The sequence below is a fragment of the Argiope bruennichi genome, chromosome 8 (genome assembly GCF_947563725.1).
Source record: "Argiope bruennichi chromosome 8, qqArgBrue1.1, whole genome shotgun sequence".
Lineage (NCBI taxonomy): Eukaryota > Metazoa > Arthropoda > Arachnida > Araneae > Araneidae > Argiope > Argiope bruennichi.
This window is the reverse complement of record NC_079158.1, coordinates 1,302,210-1,320,262: the sequence shown is the minus strand read 5'-3', so window position 1 is coordinate 1,320,262 and position 18,053 is coordinate 1,302,210. Positions and strand designations below refer to the sequence as shown.

The 18,053-nt window shown below is 27.9% G+C and overlaps 1 protein-coding gene across 1 annotated transcript; it reads right to left on the bottom strand.

Annotated features, from left to right (window-relative positions):
* Positions 1–1,841: 1,841 nt before the first annotated feature.
* LOC129981392 (sterol O-acyltransferase 1-like) lies at positions 1,842–17,682 on the bottom strand. Its single transcript, XM_056092224.1, has 7 exons — positions 17,574–17,682; positions 15,321–15,451; positions 12,663–12,725; positions 10,745–10,852; positions 8,512–8,663; positions 5,103–5,230; positions 1,842–1,976 (listed from the first exon to the last, which is right to left on the bottom strand). The coding sequence occupies exons 1-7, from the start codon at positions 17,643–17,645 to the stop codon at positions 1,842–1,844; spliced, it is 789 nt and encodes a 262-aa protein (XP_055948199.1). The 5' UTR covers positions 17,646–17,682.
* Between the last annotated feature and the right edge of the window lie 371 nt (positions 17,683–18,053).

Here is an 18,053-nt window from a genome sequence, read left to right as displayed (position 1 = left end):
CAAACTTTTAATTCTATTTTTAAATAAAAATTCATTAATAAATCTATTTTTTCCCCAGGCAGCTTTGGCGTATGATAATGCAATAAACTTTTGCAATGCTTTAAATTTCAAAAAGTTGATTTTTCAGTAATACCAATTTTAATTAATGATGCAATTGCGTAAAGTAAAGATGCTTAAAGTATTATCACAATACCAATGTTCGATTCTAGATTTATTTATTGTTTATTAATGGAAGGCTCTTTAATAAATCACTATCAATATTTTAAATAAGTCAAAAAATTTTTTAAAAAATTGTCATATTCATAATGCGCACGATTACAGCGGATTTATTCTAGTGAAGCTTTAACGTTTAGTTTAAGTTGAATTTATTTTTTGTAGGTGTTTTAAATAAATGCTTTTTCCAGATTTTAACTATGAAAAGAATGTTATGCACAATGACTACACTGAGAAAGGATCTCATTGTTTTGAATCGTAATTAGATGATTAGGAAAACATCAGAGCCACACCCCACACTTTAACACCACACACATTTGAGAATGTCTTGAATATCGACGGCAAGTTTCACATAAATGCTAGCCAACACCCACAGTGAATATTCAGAAAAATCGAGTCTCATATTTATAATCTTTTCTTCTCAAAGCCGAGATATCACAATAGGATTAACAGTCTTGGGAATTCTTATAATCATCTTATTTGTAGTATTAAAATTTTCAGTGGGACACATTTTTGCTACTGAAATACTAAATAGTGTAATATTCGAACGCAATTAAGATTTGCGCACTGGGAAAGCAACTGAATGAATCATCGTCATCCTTGTAACCTGTAGTAAGTGAAATATTTTATCAAGATTTGACATTAAATATCAGCTAATGGTGTTTCAAATTTGATGTTGTTTGGGAGAATTCTACACTTAGATCGTGTTCTGTATTATATTAGGTAAAGATTCTAAGCTATCTGACAAAAATGTAAAAACGAGTAGATGAAATTAAACTAAGCAGATTTTTATCGAAAAACGCAGGTAGAAATGTGTAGCTAGTGTTACACATACACAAAGTAGAAATGACTGATTAAAAAGTGAAATCAAAAGAGACATTGGTAATTCAATTCTTAATGATAGGTACTGTTAAAGGCAAGCATCAACAATATCAGAAGATTTATATTGCTTTGAATGAATTGATTCTACTAGAGATCTTGAGCATTTCAAGCATATTTCCGGCAGCAACTGACATATTAGAAACTGGATTATCAATCTTGGATTAGACTGCGGTGGCCTGAGGAAAGGTTTAAGATCTGGATTCGTGGCAAGGAATTCCAGATTCTGTGCAAGTGGACTTAGTCACGTTGAATATGACATCGAGAACCGAACATCCTCTGAATAATATGGTGACATTTAGAGCAGGTAAGTACCAAATCTTTCAAGTATTCTGTATCCCAAATAACCCACGTGATGCTCCTGTCAATACTCCTTCGTACAGTGGTTGGCAGGGTGGCCGGCCTTGTACACAAGAGGACCTCGTGATGCATTTAAAGAAAAAGTCAATATAACTTATTCAAACTAAATCTAACCAAACCTTATGTTATAAAAACTGAAATTTGAATTAATATTGCGAGAGCTATAGATTAGGAGAGGGCCACATTTTTTGCCACTCTGTGCTTTATTCTGATTTTCTTTTAAATCTTTTGATGTTAATGATGGTTGCACACGATAATTTATACATAAATTACAGTTGTATAGCTATTTTTTTATATCGTATATGCAATCTAACTTTATTAAAATTGTCATTCTAACGATAAACACCAGAAACAAAAATTTTCTTAATTTTTAACGGCATTGTATAATTTTATGGCTTTATCAGGATTGAATCACGAAAAATACGAATCAATTGAGATTTCACAATACCTTGATGGAGCTTATACTTTAAAACTCTGTTAATGTTTTCTCGAACAAATGCATAACTCTTCATAAAAAGTCTAAACTGAAATGGAAGAAATACAAAACATATGTCAATATAGATATAAAGCGAAATAAAATATATATAAGTAAAAATTGATACAAAAAATGCTAATATTTTTCCTTTACAGTTTAATATCAATGACAATGAATGAAACGATGAAAATGAAATTTGCAGTTAAAATATAAAAAAGATATTTCAAGACTATGAAAGATCGAATAATTTGAAAATCATAATTGTCTTAACTATATTTTTACTTGCCAAAATGCTTTTTATCCAGGCATCAGTATGTTATACTAAGCAATAGATCTGTCTTATCAATCAATATCTGCTATCAACGCTGTAGTCTATGTTGCTCTGTATTTTACGTTGTCATTATTGGCTTATCTTCATCAGATAGTTCCAAAATGTTGAATATTTCTTACTATACATCAAAGGATATAAACCATTTTTAATTGGACGTCAATAAATATTATGAGAATTAAAAATTTAGAGAGCATAAGGAAAATAAAGTTCGTTTTCTTTAGATGTATAAAACATTTTTAAATGAATAAATGCATTATAAAAATGCAGATGATATTATTAGCTTGTATTAAAAAACTGTGATGACTACGAATAATCTATCACTATATGTTCCAAAAAGACTTGTTTTGGATTAATTTGCATAACTTATCCGCTCTATTTCCAATTTTTTTTTTTTCGTCGTTCATGATTCTGCAAATTTTTTATCTAATTCGATTGCACAGACTTTCTCTTTTATTGAGCTAACGAAAATGAGAATTCGTTTTAAATTAAGAAAATATAAAACATTTTTCAACTCACTGGAATATAATTCCTTTCATCAAATGCTCTGTTTTGAAAACTATCTCTGCCAAAAGCATCTATTGTATTTCCAATACAATCTTTATTTTTATAAGACTTAGCATTCTTTTATAAATCTATGCTTTGTCGTATATCATGTGCTGCCTAACCACAGAATTTAGACCAATAAAAATGAAATGCCAACTGCTTTTACTTTCATTTTTCAACAGCTAAACAATACTGATGAAATCTTATATTTTTTCTTTTGGTTAAATTATTCTTTGCTTGTAGGCGAGAATTGGCCTTTGTCAAAAGTTTTGGCTCTATAATTTGCTTCCCACATAGAAAACATAACTTTAAATCAAAGTCTTTGAAAAGCACTTTTTTGATAGATATTACAGCTTGCATGCATTTGACTCATATTGTTTCTTCTTCTATAACTTCTTACTTATGAAAGCATTTCCTTATTGAGTCTGTGCATTTTCAATCTTTTTTTATCTATCAATTGATAATCTATTAATAAAGTCATTAATACCTTGTTTATCAGGAGGTACATATTCACAGACACTAAGGAAATACTGATAATCTGGAAGCAAATCATCGAAAACTTCAGTGATGAGCATATGGTCACGTATATTTCCCGTAGATTGCTTTAGTTTTACGTTCTAATTTCATTTAAACTGGGAATACATTCCGTCATTTGTTTTCCATCGCAAGTAGCATTAAAAATCTTTTTGTAACATACACATCTTTTGTAACATACACATCTTTTTGTAACATAACATCTTTTTGTAACATACATCAGCACAAATCCAAAGTGAGTATTCACTTTGGATTTGTGCTGATACAAAAAACATATTACTTTAGCAATATTACAGGTCCATTTTCATTCCAGCTAGCTGTGATATCTTATGAATTTAAATAACTTTTCTTGCATTCAGTTAGCTGTTTTATGTCTTCCTCTAAATCGTCATTTATTGCTGGAGCAATTTTTTTAAATATTCTAAAATAGTTCTTCGCTCTGTAAAATTACTTTTACTTGGAATTTCCATAAATTTCAGTTCTGAGCTCCTTTGGAAAGCAATAATTCAGTACTATTACTTGATTCAATCTCAATATTGTTGTTTCAATCTTTAGTTCAACTATCTACTAAACCTAACGTTTTATTCCTCTGTTTAATTTCAACAAATTTATTTATAACTATAGCAGATATATGGTACCTGAAACCATTATCTGTTAAACGTTTAACCATTTTACTAGATAAGCGATTTTTACTGGATTTCAGATTTGTAAAAAAAAACTACTTTCTTATAACCATAAATAATTAACTTGAAAAAGAAATTTATAATCTACAAACTATATACATAAATGTTTTTTTTTTCTGATCTTGATATTTAAACTGGTCCCATGTAATAATTAATGACCCTTAGAATTGAATATTGAACACTTGTAGTTTAGTTACCACATTATATTGCCTATTATGTATACTATCAGCGAAATAAAAATAAATAATGCCTCCGAAGGCATAATTCAATTACTATCAAGTATCATATCAAGATACCACTGAGCTAAATAATACAGAAGCGAAAAAAAGAATTCTTTAAAACCACATAAAAATATGAAAAGAACTCGTATGCAATAATAATTCATTTACTCTCAATTGTTATTTTTATTGAATGGCAACACGTGGAACTCAAATATTGCGCGAAATGCTAATGCATAAGCCTGGTGTTTAATTAATAATTAAGTCCCGTAGGTCAACTTGGAAAAAAAGTTTATTCAGTAAAATAAATAAATAGAAAACACACTAAAATTAGAAAAGTTGCACAGATCAATTTTCAGTTACAAACTTCAAGTTACGATAATTAGAAATGTACTGAACTCTAGAATGATACAAAAATTATAGCTCTCCAATTGCAAACAAAATTATGATGATTCCTAAAATTTCCCAACTATTAATTCTAATTTATCATTTAGAATCAAGTTAATAAAAATTAATTCGAATTTTAAAATAGCTTTAAAAAAATTTCCATTTGGGATAATCCATCTGTGACCCATATTTCATCTCGATATATAAAACGATCCAAGAGTGTAAAGCGACGATTAAAACGAACAGAAAGATAAACCAGATCTTTTATATATTTAGAATATCATCCCTAAATGGTTTTGCAATTTATTAATTAATAGATTTCTGATGTTTCACCGAATGAGAGAAGTATTAATTATAACATAACGTAAATGTAAGAGAAATAAAGACAACATTAAATTCTTATTTAACTCTTAACTTGTATACTCTATTAACTCATATTTATGTATACTTGGTTTATAAAAAAAGAATACAATACTGACCTGTTCCATTACTAACGCGCAAGATGATGTGGGTGGTATATTGCAGTCTATGATTATTTTTGGGGGAATTATCAGCAAAGCCGCTTCATACAAAACGAATAAAGTGCAAAACATCAAATCATAAAGGCCTATAAAGAGATTAAAATATCCATTAATTTCATATCTATTCATACTAATCCATTGTTTTTGCTTTATACGAAATGAATAAAGTTCAAAATATCAAATCATAAAGGCCTATAAAGAGATTAATGTATCCATTACTTTCATATCCATTCATACTTATCCATTGCTTTTGCTTTATACGAAATGAATAAAGTGCAAAGCATCAAATCATAAAGGCCTATAAAAAGATTCAAATATCTATTACTTTCATATCTACTCATGTTTATCCATTGTTTTTGTTTCATACGAAATGAATAAAGTGCAAAATATTGAATCACAAAATCTATAAAGAGATTAAAGTATCCATCGTTATACATACAGAGTTCTAAATATTGAGCGATCATAAATTCTTTAATTCAGAAACGTTCTTTAATTTAATTTAAAATTAATTCTTTAATTTAAACGTAAGCCACTTTATACCAATTTTCCAGAAAAATGAAAAATAAAAATGGAAAAACTTCAATTCGTTATTTGAGGATTTATATTCATATTAACCAGAATAAATTATAAAAAGTGTATTCTTAATAAATTTACCTAGTTATGACTTGATGTAATATCAGATTTTGTATACAAAATTGTTGTAACTGGAAAATCGTCTTTTTTAAATTACATTCCTTTGGTACTGAAAAGCAGAATTATAAAACACCTTTCAGGATTGAATAAAGGATGAGTAAATTATAGTACTGGTGTAAACTTGATATCTTCTTTGCGAAGAAATTGCGAGTTATTTCCTTTATATCAAATAATGAGTTTAAAAAAGTTAGATATGCGCTACATTGGTGATACGTAAAATATCCAATGGCTATTCAGTCTCAAATCTAGTGTTATGGGGCACGCATTTCAGACATTATTCCTCCAAAGATCTTGTAGCGAATGCCTATCATCTTTCCATATGAATCTGTAAACTACAGTCTCCGTCGAGGCTGTGTGTGACGTAATGGCGCGCTGCACATCATCCGGGTATTGACACGCACGATGCTTCTAAAAAGCTATTCTCTCCGTTTTCTTCGGAATGTTCGCGCACTCGCCTCGGTGAAGCTTGTAGTGAATCAAAATTATTTGTTTCATTTCTTAAGTTTAAAAGTAAATAAAATTATTTTTCTAACATGTTGCAATAGTTGGAGTCAACCACAACTGCACGTAACCCTAATTACGACATCCTCAAAGCTTATTCATTTTTGGTCTTAAAAGAAATTTTTTTAGGGGGGGGGTTATGGTCATTTCCATTCACATGACAACTGAGAAATTTAAAGTCACACACAAGCGTTCTTTTTTTAAATCTTTTAAATGAATTACTATTTTAACTGAATCCTTTAACGACGTATCATGCATTAAATACAGAATTTACGTTCTTTAATTCTGTATACGCTTATTTAAAATTAATAAAAATATTAATTTAAAAAACAAAAATCAATTAAATTCTCTTAAGAATATGAGATGCTCTTTTCTTTTTTAAGCAATAGCAATAGAAGTAAAAAATAAAACGTAGCATTTAATTAAAAGCTAAAATAAATTTATGGTTAAATACAGATTTAAAAATGAGAAATTCCCTAAGATAAAAGAGTTTGACAAAATATTAAAAAAAAATAATCTGCAATGTTATGTTTTTGCATTCAAATTTTAAATCCTTTCAATAAAAGCGTAATCAAATTGCATAAGTACATAACCAATAACTGAGATTTTCAGCTTTTGTCAAAATAACGACCCGTTTTGAAACTATATTGGAGCTCTTTTAGGATTCAACTTTCAATTTAGAACGCGATTAAAAAATGCAGGTGAAAAGTGAACCACCATATCCTCTTCAAACCTCCGTCCAAATCTAGCAGGAGTGGACGGAGGTTTGCCATACAACAGCCCAGCGGTCAATCGAATCTCTATCCAGCAACCTTTTCAATCTTTAAGCCAAATATGACTCTTGCGCCAAATAAACTACAGAAAAACAACAACAATCAATCTTTAAACTGAACTCTTGGCAATAAACGACGATTCGGTATGAAGGAAATATTGGAATGTAATTTAGTTAGTTTTTTCATAGTTTTTTTTTTTTTTTAATTTCAAACAAAAAAAATTATTTTTGTCATGGAAAGTTCACACATAACAACAACAAAAAAAAATACACGAAAAAATCCAAGTAGAATTTAAAGGATTAAAAAAAATCCAATTAGAATTTTAGGGAATTAAAAAAAAATTCAAATAGAATAGGGAACGCTTAAGAGAGAAATACAGCGCATCGTGGCATACAAATCCTGTAAAGATGAATGAAGTAGCATAAGTATATTTGCTGAATCAAGTCCTAAAAATGATTTATTCAAATCATCATTTTTGGAAAGATGTACTTGAAGTCGGAGTCTGAATTTTATAGTGCTAACATGGTCTTTTGTATTTCTTTATACACAAAGCGAGAATAACTGGAAGGACTAAGTTTTAGCTAAGGTATTTGAGATCATTTTAAAGACCTGAATCTTATAACTAAAAATAAATATCTTAAGAGTTTTCTAAAGTCTTATTTGATTAGTTAAAAATTACTTCCAAAAGCAAAATATAAAATGTAAATCACAGTTCAAAGAAGTTAGTGCGTTTTAAGATCAAAAATATGACACCAAAGTATCTGGAAATTTAAATTTCATATTTCATAAAAATTATGTCTAAATGTTCCGAGCAGAAAACACATTCAGCTCTCGATTCTACCAGTTTCACAAGCATATGAAAAATTCTATCATCATATGAAGCCTTTGTCTTTTGTGCACAACGTTCTCTTTCGTTATAGAAATTTTAAATATAAGATCTTAATCACAAAATAATTAAATTATATATTTTCTAAGGAACTATATAACAATCAGTTTTTCCATTTGCAACTTAACACTAAACTTTGAATTTGAAAGTCATAAAATATGCTGATTTTTTCCTTTTAAATGTAACATGCTTTGAAAAATGATCAAAGATCTAGCAAAGCAACACTGACTTCAAAATTAAATATGTTTATTTCAAAATGTTTTTGAACATTTTGGAAAATATTTCTTTTTAGAAAGCTTAAAAATATAAAATAATAACGAAAATACAAATTAACTTTTTATAAAGAGGATGAATAGTATCACTTGAATCATATGAATATTATCTTACTATCATCATATCTTTCACTTGAGACAACACAAATCATTTCATTTCTACTTTATCCCATATTTTTCTGGACTATTCATTATTTCAATGGCATATTTATTTAAGATACCCAAAAATACTTAATACTTACCCTTCTTCTTCGCAAATGCTCTAGAAGAAGCCCAGAATCGAAAGACAGGATGTAAAAAGAAAACAATCGATAAGTTGATGCCAATCCATACGGCAGTAACAATGTGAAACTGACCAAATGACCATGAAACCAATGCTAAATCTCTTTTTAACCTAAAATTTAAATCACAATAAAATAAAATAACGAATAGAATGCCACAATTATTCATAAAATCATAATTTAAATTTAAAAAAAAACTTTATTTGAGTTGGATTATGGACTTAAAAAATATTTACGCAACCTGATCGAATATATCCCTTAGTTTTTTAAGTATCAACTATTTTTTAAACATATTTTTTTATTAAGGTAGTTGGGTCGACCTAAAAGTCTCAATGGGAGTAAAGGTTTATATAAAAGAACAAATGAAAAATTAAAACATAGTTCAATTTAGCTTTGTTCGAATAATGTTACTATAAGAAATTATTTGGAACAGATTTCTCAATTTTTAGCAAATAAAAGAACAAATGAAAAATTAAAAAATAGTTCAATTTAGTTTTGTTTGCATAATGTTACTACAAAAGATTATTTGGAACAGATTTCTCAATTTTGAACCATGATCAAATGAATAAAAAGTAGCAAAATATGTAATTTTAAAGGTAGAAATATGTTTAACTATAAACAATTTACTAACATATTTTTAAAATAAGATTAAATTTAATTATAATTATAAAAACTGCACCTGACTGGAACACAAATAGCTTCTTGAATCGGAATAGCACAGAAAATAGTTATAATGCAGTTATAATAAATAGTATTCCTCAAAAGCTAGACTGAGAAGAAGGCAAAACACGAACACACTATTTCAATTAAAAATTTCAAATGTTTATCCAGAGAACATAAAAAAATGTGGCTATGTGATTTTAGAACATAATTCGAGAAAGAAATAAAAAAAATGATACAGAACATATGACATTGTATTAATGTAATATGTTTTATAAAAAGTTAATTATGTATATTATTGTGCTTAAATATAAATAATCAACAATAAAATCTGCGTTCAGTGAATTTATTTCGTCAACTCTGTACAGTTAAAATGTTTAGATTATCCAAATATCATAATAAAATTCACATAAAAATTTGCGTCACAAAAGTGTAAAAATCCATCACATATATGAAGACATAAAATAAAGTATATGTCATAAAGAGTGAAGAAATATGAGCGAATAGAAATTTTCATAAAATCAGTAAAAATAAAAAAGGGATTATTCCAAATATTTTAAATAAATGGAAGCAGAGTAATAAAAAAGAAGAAAAAACGATTAAAATTCAATTTATAAGAATTTATCGTCCAATTAATAATAGAAAAAATATTGTCAATAAACGAATAAAATAATGCAAATGATAATTTGCCCTGAACAAAAGGGAGGAAAATATGGATATCATGCTGTATTGTTTACTTTAAATTGTTAATCAGTGAATACCTTTCAAAATTGAATTAGGTTTATAACAATATTAAAATTTTTCCATGCGGATTATCATCATTAGGCTTTATATGATATTTAAAAGTAAAAACCTTTATTATAAATTGATCAGTGATCCAGTTTAAATTTGTGCATATCATAAATGATCAACTGGCGCATTTCTATATTCTGCGGCATGATTCAGATCACATTGTTTACTGATTTTTAACCCTCCTTTGCATGGTTTTTTTTTGTGAAATAAATCAGGATAATTCCTGCTCTAGATTAAAGGAAATCTTCAATGTCCCTCTCTTCTAAATTCCTCCACTCATTATCGTATTTATTAGAAAAAAAGAAAAGAAAAGAAAAAGAAATCAGATGTGTTATAAAAAATATTCAAGAAATAGAAAGTTTCTTCCAACCACAACAAGCAGCGAAATGGCAAGTTCAAACCTCCTATAATGATTGTGACATTTAAATTCTTTGACAGCTACGTTCCTTATTACGCAATAGGTGCGAAAAAGTCAATAAATTTACAGTACACCTGTTTTGAGTTCATTTTTTGTTCACTAGATGTTATGATGGAAATTTCTATCATCATGCAAAGATGGGTTAAGTAATGGTATGCTTACGTATTGTGATTAATAAACAAGTCTATGGTAGACGATTAAAATAAAAGAATTGTATGCTTATATATACATTTTTTTCAAATGAAGATTACAGCATAGTAATTTCTAGAAACTGAATGCAAACGGAATCTAAGAAAGAAAAGAAAAAAAATATCTGGTACTTACCGTTCAACATTAAAGTAATAGAAGATAGCGATGTGCAGGTACAGGAATACAAAAAAAGCAAGAATTAAGTTGTATAAAGAGCGTACATTAGGACTTCTCCAAAGATTTCTGAATAGAAACGGAAAATCAATAATAATAATAAAAATAACTTTTTAAAATGCTTAATGTTTTAAATTTTTAACATTTAAACATAAAATCAGATAGAGATTCTTAAGAATTTCTTGATACATTTTATTAGAAATCAAAATTATTTAAAATTACATATTTTGATCAATAAAAGAATATTGTTTAAAAAAAACCATGTTAACATTTCAGGTGGTATCAACATGCTAGCAATTTTATTTCTTCGTATGCGCAAGTATAGACATTTTTATTAAAAATTAAACAGCATTAAGATTCGCTAAAAATTCGCCATATTAGATATCGTCAAATTTAACAATGAACCGAATAAAACTATTCTTTGGAGCTACTTTTATTAATATATTTAAACTCAGAATAGCTTTCATTTAATTTTTTTTACTCTTCCTATTAATCTTTCATTCATAATTAAAATTATCGTGTAATAAGGTAATTATTTTTCTGAAATTATTTACAACGCAAAGGGAGTTTGAATTTGTGAAGCCACATATTTCGCATTTTCCCACACATTTAAATTCAACTCAAATTTAGTTGAATTGATTGATAAAATAAGAAATTAAGTTTCGAAGTATTAAAATATTGCATTTTTTCGAAGTACTCAGGAATTAAAATTTTCTAATTTCCAGCATATCAGAATGCGTGTTAAAAAGGAATAACAATCGTCAGTCCTTCTTAACATGAAATAAATCAAATTTAAATTGAATAAAAATTCGTTTTTGAAATTATTTCTGCAGACATTTTCTTATTTGTAAAATAGCATATGTTTTATCGTGTACTATAAATGAGAATTAAGAAAATAATATAAACACAACGAAACTGCATGCATCCATAGAATATAAATTATGATTTTGCAGGAATTTCGTAAAAGAAAAAAGTCCCTGTTTTGAAACCTGACTCAAGTCTTCTATACTCTATTATGAAGTCAGCATAACTGAGCGATATTCACAAATTTTTTTGAAATATCTATTGACATACAAGTTAAATGAAAAACATTGCAAATATTTTCGATTATCGAGTTAAGTGACTTCGAAATGACCTCAGGTTTAGTGAAAAATGGAAAAAAAAATTGCAAAGAAATCAGAATACAATTTAACGATAAAATAAAATTTATTATTTTGAAGCATATCGTAACATACGAGAATAGGAAAACTGTCCACAACTTGTAGGGCATCTCAAAATTCTTCTATGTATTCGAAGAATATTCGGGAATAATTATTCAGAAATGTAAAAAAAGATCTATTATTCTCTAGAAACATAAATTAGCAATAAACAACATTTAAAATGAAAGATTGAACCAAGCTACCATTAAAAAGATTTGAACCATGGTTAATCACATCGAGTTCAATATTCAACTAAGCCAAGATGGCTGGTGACTTATATACAAATCTAGGAATAATGAACTTTCATTTGAAATAATATATATATATATATATATATATATATATATATATATATATATATATATATATATATATATATATATATATATATATATATATATATATATATATATATATATATATATATATATATATATATATATATATATATATATATATATATATATTAAGTGGTTGTAGTCAAGGAACTATTCTTTGGTTTTCCTCGTAATTTTAAATATTTTGAAACAATAGTATTTATTAAACTTAAAAGTTATAAGAATTAATGATACTTTAGCAAAAATATTTAATGGCATGGCATCTAAAATAAAACATCATTTTCATGGTTATCTGAATGGAGTGAAATATATTTAAATTAAAGTAATAATCTTATGACTTACGTTAAAGTTGAATTTCTTAAAACAAATTCTTTTCTTCGTAATTCCCTCGGAGCTTCAGAACCTCTGAAAAATATTTTAGATGAATAAATGTGGATGGAAAACTGCAGGCAGAATATGGCGTCGTTCCCTGGTTATGAAAATTCATTAAGCAAAGAAATATTATATTTAAACAAACTACTATTGTTTGTAAATAATTAGTATATGTTTATAGGCAAATTGCCTTAGTTAATTGCAACATAATTTTTATTGCTAGTGTAAAAGTGAAATTCTGCTATATATCTTTCGTTAAGCATTAAATTTCTTAGCGCTATATACTTTATCTATGGAACTACCTATGGATTCTCGAATTCTCAGACTCTGACACTACTTGCATTTTTACCCCTTCCGACGCCATGAAAGGATGATTTATAAGAACAAATCCGATTTAAGTGATGATTGTCGTTACTTATTCCACGGGGAATCTCAATTTCAAATTCTTGTCTCAGGAACAATGCTTGAAAAGTCCGAACAGTTTGTTCTGTATAGGCACACAATTCAGGTCTCCTTGAAACGTGTCAGTCCTAGATGCCTGAAATGTTTCTTTTGGTGCAATACGAATTTATTTTGTAGGATTGCGCTAAAAAATAATAAACAAGATCCAGAAATATATTACTTTTTTTAACCTGTCTTCTTCTTTTAACTTGTTGGAAGGTCATTAACAGAATCAGATTTTTAAACTAATTTAATCAATTTATGAAATTAGCTATTTAGAATAGAGTTCACGACTCATTCCAGTTTTAAATCCACGATATGGATTCTTTCATGAATCCATATCGTGCTTTTTATCTCATAGATGAAATTTCTTGAAGAATAAATTTTCGATTTAATGCTTTTTGCTCGTCGTTTCTATGAAGAGACATTTCCGACAGGTAGAGCTACTAATTTATCGTTTGGTTTCTTAATTAAGACCTTTCACAGAGCGGTACTAGTTCACCGTTTGGTTTCTTACTTTTAATTAATCAATTTCGCGTCTCAAAGAATCATTTATCGTTAGAATTTTCAAACTTTTTATGTTTCTAAGTCACACTCGTGTAATACGCAACTAACATTTATTCTTTTAACTACTTTTTGTATACTTTAGATCCACATAATTTGAAGATTTGAACCGCATGTTACAAATAGTAAATGTTTCTCAAAGAAAATGTAAACTTGTGATAAATATTAGAACATATTTTAAAATCAAGCTACCTTATATTAATTGGATTTTACCACACATGCAACAGCTTTAAAAATATTGCAGTATTCTGTTTGTATGACGGATTTGAATGTTTGAGGTACTTTTTGGTTTTGAAATGATACCGATTCCCTTTACAGTATTATAATCATCGTCAAATAAGGCAAAAGAGAACAATAGTGTATTTCACATACAGTATATTAATAAGAGATATAATTACTGTTTTGAGACATAGGGAAAAACCTTATCTGTGATTGAAAGATTTGATGCTGTAGAATTAATATGTATTGAATTTTTTAAATAATTTTGTTGTCACCCTGTAACTCATTTATTTTGCCAAAAATATACTAATTGAAATCATGTATTGTTTTTCTAAAAAATTTAATGCAGAAAATGTTAAGAAAAATTGACTTTTAATACTATTTACATTATGAATCTGACAGCAAGGCATTTAATTATATATTAAATGTCTATTAAAGTTTTAAAATTTAAGTTTGATCAGATTTTAAACACTTACCTTAAGCTGAAATTAATCAGGGATAAAATATTTCATAACAAGATAGAAATAGTATACAATTATAAATATTCATAGTTGTTAGTTGTCATTATCAATAATTTCTTTACAGTTTTACAAGAAAATATCTCTACATTTCTTACATCCTTAAACTAAAAATAATAGTAAATATTCCTTAAAGTTCATTAAATTGCATCATTTAGGTGCATCATTATAAATATACCCACATTAAATCTATCGAGTCAGAAAATTACAGCGAGAAATTTGGGTCACAATGATAAGGACTGTTATTGCTTTCGACTGACCCTTGAGAGGGTGGAGTTCGCTGAAGACACGGAACTATAATACTAGAACGTTTTTGAGACACTTTGTATACTAAAAAGATATTGAGAGGAAAAGCACGAAGGACATAAAAATTCACTAGGAAAAGCGATATAATGGAAATAAAAATGCAAACAAAATATGATTAATGTAAAATTTATTTATTAATGGAAGACTAATAATAAACTAATACATACAAAAGATTTCTAGATTAACATTGTCTATTTCGTTCTTTGCATTTTAGAGGCATTTTTCTTCACTATTAATGAACTAAAAAAAATCTGGCATATTTCAATGTATTAAATCAAAAAGAAAATTAAAGAAAATATCTAAGCGCTGCTTCGATATTCTAAGTCACTAAAACATACATAATATTATATTATAACAAAATAATTTAGCAAAAAATACTCCACTTTCTGATTACATGTTAAAATAAATATCCGCTTTTTTAAGAAATAACACCTTTTATGTGTTCTGAAAATCTTTCAAAATTCAAATGTATAGAAACAGTTTTGATTTTCTTTGAGATTAAATTGTTTTGCATAAATATAAAAATAATTTTCTGTTTTAAGAGCCATAAAAAAAAACTAAAAATAATAAAGATGCTTACTTGGGTAAAGATAGCTTATTCATAAAATCGTTTTGAGGTTTTTTATCTTTTAATTCAAGTTCCGTGATTATTCTATCAGGGTCTTTCTCGAACTTGGCATCAACATCATTCAAAATATCAATACTCGGATCCTAATGAAGCAATGCATATATTAAGGATATTTAAATGAAAAAAAAATCACTTTAAGTTTCATTTAATAAATTAAATTAACAGAATCTCTCTCTTTCTCTCTCTCTATATATATAACGCTAACGTGTCATAGAAATCACTCTTATTACTTATCATCGAATGGCAACAGTCTAATGTAAACAAAGCGACATGCAAAGGTTTCAGACTACTTTATTGAACGTTTGTACAGCTGCACTTAATTCAAAACTTCGCATTTTAACGGAGCTGCAATTTTCAATTTATGGAGTTCAAATAATTAATAGAAAAACAAAATAGTATTAGAATTTTTGGGTTTGCTGTGTCATTATATACGGTGTACAGTCCCAGGAAAAAACATATAAAAGAAGTCAAGACGTTATAAACCAATTGAATTGAGTGCGAAAGCAGGCTGAACCGCCGCTTGATTGATGGTTGCTATATCTCGCTTATGAAAACTGATGCTCATATCTTCTAGAAGTATTCCATGTTTTTTTTGTGTGTGTGTGTGTGTGTGTTACTAAATTTTTTTTAAAAATTACCTTTATAATGATGTCAGTTTCACTTGCGTACATTTTTTCGATATTTTTAAAAATTTACTTTGATTTCAGTCGCATGCGTCCACCAATATTATAATCGATTCCTTTCCGATTCTATTTCAAAGTATGTACATTTCTTTTAATATTCGTGCCAGAAATTTTTAATAGGCAGATTCAATTTAAATAATCTTTTCAGGCGTATCGAATAACACATTGAAATTTTTAAAAAATAGATTCCCAATTAAGATAGAATTAAAAGACGATAAATAAAAATTAAATCCATAAAAGTAAATAGAAAGAAAGCCTTTCTTGATGGTTTATGCTGGTTTCTGTCAATTTAACCCTTTCTAGGGCAGTGGGAAATATGCTTCTCACCAAATTTATCAATCTTTGTATGAATTTATGTAGGTTGGCATAAGTTCTGACAATTTTTTTAGTAAGTCAGAAACTTAGATACTTCAGTTCTTTATCTCAGACAAAATGATGCGTCTTGATTTGTTACTTAATTATTGATAACCAAATTAATTAATTAATCAAATTAAATTTATCTAATAAGCTACATGAATCCCTTTTCTTATTCTAATTTCAAGCCTAAAAATATTTTAACATAATATGACTAAAAAAATGGCCATTTAAAGAGTTAAAGGAACTCTATTTCCTCAACACTTTTTATAAATACAAACTTTTACTTGTAAATAAAAGGAGATGTGAATGAGACAATTAAAGAATTATCCTATCTATATTTCCAAGATCCGAACTACAAGAGACACCATTCCTTAAAGGCATTATAATGGAACAGAAGAGACAGTGGCAGCGAACAGTAATGGCACACATTTATTGAGATTAAGCCGATGAGGATTAAAAAATAAACGCAAATCACAAATCTGGATTTATCTCTTTCATACCAATGAGAAACCAACCAAGAAAATACTCTCCAGTTTGACTCGATGCCTTTCGCATTCATTCAGCAAATGCAAGTAAAAAGAAGTTGCAAAAGAATTTCTAATCCATGCATATTCTGCAAATAAGACGCTTGGCGAAATTACACCAGTTTTTTCAAAAGAATATGAAACATCTCTATGGTACATTGAAAGATTCGAACAATAAAAACAGCATAGAAAGATTTCATGAAAAATTCAGTGAATTTTTTAACAATATAAAAAGGCCTTGAGAAACTAGCGCATTGTTGAAATATTCAATGCTATTTGAAAGGAATTTATGCTGCAGGATATTATTTTACATATTTATTGATCATTATAATGGAATATTATGTAAACAAAACTGAACTTATGCTACTTGCATGCCATCCAGTTTGTTGAAAGCACCAAAACTACTAACAAGATATGTAAAGAATCTGAAAAATGTCTGTTGCCTAAAATTACTCTCCACCGATAGCTTCCGTATTTCCGAAACGGAAATTTTCAGATAAAACTTTTAATTCGAGTCATTCCACCTCAAACAGAAAAAAAAATATTTTTAAAGAATAAATTTGAAAATTTTTAATCAATTAGAAAACACTCATGAAATATTCCTCAGTCCAGAAAGTATAGTAATTAATTGATTCATTTACCTGCAGCATTTGCCTTAGTTCCCAAAGCTCTATATCTCGAGCCTTCTTTCTGATCTCCACCCTGTTAGACATGATCCTCAACCCTCTTCTCTTGAACACCAACCCTGAATGTGATAAACTTCATACAGAGCGATCGACATAAAAGCAAATACAAGAAGTGCACAACAGGTGCGAGCTCGACGGCAGTAAGCAAACAATTTTAGACAGAATACGTGTCCGGTTAAAATCCTTTTCACGACGAAACAATCGTCTGCTCTTAAATAGCAAATATCTGTGTTCAGTTTTACATTTATTCCTTTCAGTAATTATAATAAAGCTAAGGTCCTGTGTTTTGATTTTATTTGCATTAAAAATTTATAAGGCATATTTTTGAAACTTGAGCAACTTATTATTCAATGAAAAAAGATTTTGAATAGATGATAACGGCAATTACAAATATCACTGCATTCCCAGATTTTCAAAACTTTAAATTTTAATATT

Coding starts and splice junctions, on each gene's coding strand:
- LOC129981392 (XM_056092224.1), bottom strand. CDS start 17,645: ATGTCTAACAGGGTGGAGATCAGAAAGAAGGCTCGAGATATAGAGCTT. Junction 15,452..17,573: donor AACTAAGGCAAATGCTGCAG/GTAAATGAATCA, acceptor TTGCTTCATTAG/GATCCGAGTATTGATATTTT. Junction 5,231..8,511: donor AGCATTTGCGAAGAAGAAGG/GTAAGTATTAAG, acceptor ATCTCTTTATAG/GCCTTTATGATTTGATGTTT.